The sequence below is a fragment of the Adiantum capillus-veneris genome, chromosome 29, assembly GCF_014529385.1.
Source record: "Adiantum capillus-veneris isolate H3 chromosome 29, ASM1452938v2, whole genome shotgun sequence".
NCBI classification, from domain to species: Eukaryota; Viridiplantae; Streptophyta; class Polypodiopsida; order Polypodiales; family Pteridaceae; genus Adiantum; species Adiantum capillus-veneris.
The window spans coordinates 70,654,229-70,660,364 of record NC_140959.1 but is presented as its reverse complement, the minus strand read 5'-3'; the positions used below and the strand labels follow the sequence as shown (position 1 = coordinate 70,660,364).

The following is a 6,136-nucleotide window of genomic DNA, read 5'->3' as shown; positions in this document are numbered from 1 at the left end:
TCAGCAAGGTCAGCCTTCATTTAATAAAACTGAGAAACCACTTGCACTTCAATACCAAATCCCAGAAAGAACCCGAAAACAGTATTTTCTACAACAGTATTTTCTATAAGCATCGCTTGGCATTAAACCTCTCTCTCTCTCTCTCTCTCTCTCTCTCTCTCTCAACCTCTCTCGACCTCTCTCTCTCTCTTAGCACTTCCATAATACTAGATTCCCTCTCTCTCCTTCTATTAACTGAACAGAATCAAGTTCAGTATACTCCTGAAATCCAAAAAAGTTTTTCGACGGCCTCTGAACAAAACGAAACACCAACAAGCCAATAAGAGATAACAAACACCGTCTTCATCACCATTATCTTCATATTGGCCCACAAAATGGTGGGCAACAGCTAGATATAACCATGTGTGTAAAAATGCGTCCATTGAGGACAGCTACTACTTTACATTAAAGCTAAAAAATCCTCAAGAGTAGCAAAATTGAGTGGACTCTCTCCAGAAAACTTAATAGTCCAGAGGTCCGCATTGGACTATTGCACTTTGCTCATTCCAGATGCAACAACCAATCGCCACAAAAGGAGCTTACGCACTATCAGTAAAGTCTGCATCAATTACGTCATCACCTCCTGGGCTCTTTGTTGAACCACCTGCATTTGGCCCAGGACCAGAGGCATCTCCTGGCGCAGGCCCGGCCCCACCACCACCTCCGCTGTAGATTGATTGTCCGATTTGCATGACCTCTTGGTTCAGAGCTGCAATTGCATCCTTGATAGTCTGTGTTGACCCCTGAGCAACTGCATCCTTCAGTTCTTGCACTTTCGATTCCACCTTCTCCTTTATAGGAGGGGCGACTTTATCTCCTAGTTCCTTGAGCTGCTTCTCTGTCTGATAAATTATTGAATCTGCCTGATTCTTCGTATCAATAGCCTCCCTCTTCTCCTTGTCCTCTTTGCTGAATTTCTCAGCCTCATTCACCATTCTTTCGACCTAGAAAACAGAGAAGCTCCTATTAGACCATAAACAAATAAGCCTTCTCCTTGTTAGGAGACATATGGTCAATGTGTGCAATACAGATGTTTGTGTTGAGTCTTGTTAGTGTACGCATACCGGTATAGTGCATGATAACGGATTGGAAAATAGAGCCCAACTAATACTTGGTCCTCTTCTCCTTGTTAAGAGACATGGTCAATGTGTGCATACAAATGTTTGTAAGTCTTATTGAGTGCATGCATACTGGTATAAAGCATGATACCGGATTGGAAAAAAGAGCCCAACTAGTACACCTACCATGCATGCCTAAAACACATTAATGCCATTAGTACCTCATCCTTAGGTAGAGTACTTGCTCCCGTAATGGTTATGTCTTGCTTCTTTCCGCTTCCCTTGTCACTAGCGGTCACCGAAAGAATACCATTGGCATCTATGTCAAACTTAACCTCAATTTGGGGAACTCCTCTTGGAGCAGGGGGAATTCCATCTAATCTGAAGCTCCCAAGAGACTTATTGTCCCTGACGAACTCGCGCTCCCCTTGCAAGACATTTATCTCAACACTTGTCTGGCTGTCAGCAGCAGTCGAAAACACCTCTGACTTCGATGTAGGCAGCGTAGTATTCCGAGGGATAATTTTCGTCATCACTCCACCAAGAGTTTCAAGCCCAAGCGAGAGAGGAGTGACATCTAGAAGAACAATGTCACTGACTTCCCCTGCCAATACACCAGCCTGCAAGAAACAGAAAAGGCATCCCCATTCAGTACATCGACACTGCATGGTTCCGTTCATTGAAAAGAGGCCCATGCACAGAGAAAAATCTAGCCTTTGGATTGGAGGGAAGGGGGAGAAGAGAGAGAGAGAGAGAGAGAGAGAGAGAGAGAGGCGCTTAAAATGCACAAAATATACAAACAAATGAAAACAAAGAGACCAAGTAAGATCAACAAGAAGCTGCCGCTTTGGGCAAGACTGTGCAAAACTATTTCAAGCATAAGCCCTGCCAATTTTAATGCAAAACATCTATACAATAAACAAACAACATCCTCAGTAACTCTTCAAACACGGCTTGAAGCGATATGCATAACAAATCTTGGAGGAGCACCAGTGAAGCAGTATCAAATTTCCGGATGCATTGTCACAAAACAAGAACCGTGGATAAAGTTCGTTTCAATACCATTTCATACATATTTTCACCACAAATACATATCATTAATTAAAAATACCTATTTCATCATCTCTCAGAAAACAGTGTAGCACCATACCTGCACAGCAGCTCCAAGCGCAACAACTTCATCAGGATTGACAGTAACATTTGGGTCTCTGCCGGTCATCCTTTTCACCAGCTCCACAACCGCCGGAATTCTGGTAGAGCCGCCTACCAAAATCACCTCCTTCACATCATTAAAGCTGAGTTTGGCATCCCTGAGAGCATTCTCAACAGGAGTCCTGCACCTGGAAAATGCAATATGACACGCGAAAGGTGAGCAGAGAGCTAACATGAACAGAAGTTCTTTCACTACAGAAAAAGTGGGACACTCACCTATCAAGTAAGTCTGAGCAAAGTTCCTCAAATTTGGCACGGGTCAGGCTAGTATCAATGTGTTTGGGACCATCAGCTGTCGCAGTAATGAAGGGAAGGCTACAAAGACAAATCAGAAACCACGAAACATAAGCCTACTGACGTCTGTTCGTTTCAAGGGGAATACTAAACTGAGAACCTTGACAGCTTCAACCATTAGAAAACAACACAGCATACACGTCAAGAACCTCAATGTAAGCATGATAGACTATACAAGCTCACCTGATGCTAGTCTGTGTTAAGGTCGACAGCTCCATCTTCGCCTTCTCCGCAGTCTCAGTCAATCGTTGAAGCGCTTGCTTGTCCTTCAGTAGGTCAATTCCTTCCTCTTTCTTGAAGGTGGCAGCTAGCCAGTCCACAATACGCTGATTTACCGAAATAAACATACAGCTTAACTCAGAATCATGAAGCTTCTGACACAGCTATCATGCAAGCCCCCAGTTTTCGTACCTTGTCAAAATCATCCCCCCCCAGATGAGTATCTCCTGAAGTGGACAGCACTTCAAACACTCCATCTCCTACCTCCAGCACTGAAAAGAAAAGAACAGACATGAGCAAATCCCACCTATAGACTAAACCATGTCGAAGCATGCGGCTGTTACATACCTGACACATCAAAGGTTCCTCCGCCAAGGTCAAATACAAGGATTGTTTCATTGCTCTTCTTCTCAAAACCATAAGCTAGAGATGCAGCAGTTGGCTCATTGATAATGCGAAGAACTTCAAGGGATGCAATGCGGCCAGCATCCTTGGTTGCCGTTCTTTGTGAGTCGTTGAAATAGGCAGGAACAGTAATGACCGCCTTGTTGACCTTGTCATTAAGAAACTTAGACGCATCGTCTACAAGCTTCCTCAGCACCTGGCACCACATATAAATAACATCTCATACTCCTGAATGAACAGACATAGCGGTCCAATTACAGGCACTCTCACAAAGATGTAGGATGTAACTTATATCGAAACAGAAGGCAGATAACTCATTAACTAAACCGAATGAACAAAAAAAAATGCAGCTAGCTTCGACAGTAGGGTAGCTATCCCCCTCCACAAAAAATCCAGAAAACTCGTTCAATATCTACCATGAACAACCGCAAGCCCTACTGCCGGTACTCATTCACCTATGTACATGCACTCTAATTATTGTAGACAGGAAAAGCCACTAACCTGAGCAGATATCTCCTCTGCTGCAAACTGTTTTCCAATGGCAGGGCAGTCCAGCTTAACATTGCCATTGGGGTCTCTAATGACTCTGTAGGAAATCTGCTTAGACTCTTCATCCACTTCATTCATCTTTCTTCCAATAAATCGCTTGACAGAAAAGAAGGTGTTCTCTGGATTCACCACAGCCTGGCGCTTGGCAATTTGCCCCACAAGGCGGTCACCATTCTTCGTATAGGCGACAACAGAAGGGGTAGTTCGTTGTCCCTCTGCATTGGTGACAATGGTGGGCTTCCCACCTTCCATGGCAGCAACTGCGGAATTCGTAGTACCCAAATCGATACCGACTACTTTCTCACTCACCACTCGCACAGGCCCCCCAGCGGAGCGACGGGAGGTCGACCTACCACCATTGCTGCGAAGCAGCCTAATCTGAGAAGAAAATCTGTTCTTCTGAAGGGCATGAGCTCCGAAGAAGGCATTTCGTGGAAGCGAAGAAGAAGAGCTGGATGCAGGAGAAGGGGAGGTAGAAGGAGCTGATGCTGCCATAGGCGGCACGTTTAAAGTTTGGGCAGCGGCGGCCATAGCCATGACCTTTCTTCTGTAGCTGTGTATTCGTGGAAAGCAAACAGCAAGCAGAAGTTCTTCTGCTTCGAAACCCTCGAAGCCTGTGTTTTATTTAGATCTTTGACGTGGATCCAATTTCAACCACACCAACCCCTTATCTCTGGATGCTTCGAGAGCCTATTGATGCTCTTGTGCACTTTAGAGTATTTGAGCACACGACGTGAGCCACACTTGAATCAAAGGGTGTGCATGGAAAACGGCAACATAGGTATATAAACCAAGTTGACCTCTCTTGCATATAGTCTCTCCCTAACATAGTTATAATGCATCTCTATGTGCTTTTATGTGAGCATGGAACATTGGGTTCCTTGTGACTACCAAAGCACTCTAACTATCAGTAAATATGGTGGTGGTGCACTATTGTCCAACAACCAAGTCAGTCAAAAGGCATATGAGCTAAACACACTCAATAGTAGCTATGAAAATTGCTTTGCTTAGTTTCACAACTAGAAGTGACCATTGTAGCCTGCTTCTTGCTCAATCAAGATATGCATGCAATGCCACTAGTAGTGGATACTCATGTGTCATAGCAATCAGCCAATCCGAACCTAAAAAAGCATGTTAATATGACAGCAATGATTCTTCCTTAGGAAATAACAACCCATGATGTATAATGTCATTCAAGTAGTGAAAGATCCACTTAACTACTTCCAATGCATGAACCTTGGGCTCTATGTATAATATGCTTACACGTGAGACTCCATTGTAAACATTTGTCCTTCTAATGCACACATAAATGAGGTAAGCAACAACCATTCATAGAAAGTGACATAAAAGTAATCTCCAGCATCATGAAGACTAAGCTTTAGAAGTTTCTCCATAGGAGTAGTGATAGGCTTGTGTTAGTAGATCCTTGCAATGGATGTTTGTAGCATAGCTATCTAGCACTAACATAAAAAAATGTCAATACGTACTCAGGGAAGCGACGTGGATGGGGCACGAAAATGCATTGGAGTGTCAATCACAACAAAATGAACCTACGCAAAAGTTGCACAAAACAACCATGAATCAACAATCAACAATCGGTCTCAACAAGCATTTTGCCAATCCTCAGTCCAACCAATCACACGATGATTTCTTATCTAAACGAGCTCAAAACGCTTTGAAACTCTCAAAGACTATAGGGAAGAACTATTAGAATAGATATGAATCCTTAATAGCTGATTTTGGGAGGTACAGGAATCGCGACCTATTGTTTCAAATGTCATCAAAACAAGAAAAAAAATATTCTAACAACACCTCCTAAGTCTTAAGAACCACATCCTATCAAAAGGTTAGCATTTAAACTTGAAATATCACCTGAAATAGTATATTAAAGCTCGTACGACACAAATGCAAACCTTCACCAAATTGACAATGAGTATACCAAAAAAAGAGAACGAAAGGAGAAAACAAGATAGAGCAAGGGGATAGAAATGCAATGCAATTAATAGAACTTGATTTGAGTAACCAGATTGAAAGATATATCGATTGCCAATTAGCTTTGCTCACTTTACTGCTTCATCGTACAAAGAGTTCTCACTTATCCTTCTAATAATTGTATTGTATACCTTAGGCTTCTTTAAAAATGACCTCAAAGCTTATTTCTCATGAAAAATACACTATCACATCAGTATTAGGTGGGACAAATCCAATTATATCATAATTTGTGAGCTTCATCAATGTTTACAATCTGTAGAATCAAAAGAGGACTCCAACAAAAAATTCGCTAGACAAAGGTATCCATAAACACTCCCCCCTTCCTACCTCACATCGTCCCCTGGTAGGACCATACAAGCTGGTCTTTG

General features: G+C 42.7%; 1 protein-coding gene across 1 annotated transcript; it reads right to left on the bottom strand.

The window, feature by feature from the left end:
* Positions 1-322: 322 nt before the first annotated feature.
* Positions 323-4,407, bottom strand: LOC147419373 (stromal 70 kDa heat shock-related protein, chloroplastic-like). Its single transcript, XM_086505336.1, has 8 exons — positions 3,729-4,407; positions 3,171-3,423; positions 3,015-3,094; positions 2,787-2,929; positions 2,526-2,624; positions 2,248-2,437; positions 1,319-1,717; positions 323-983 (listed from the first exon to the last, which is right to left on the bottom strand). Exons 1-8 carry the CDS (start codon positions 4,311-4,313, stop codon positions 579-581), a joined length of 2,154 nt encoding a protein of 717 aa, XP_086361462.1. The 5' UTR covers positions 4,314-4,407; the 3' UTR covers positions 323-578.
* Positions 4,408-6,136: the final 1,729 nt, after the last annotated feature.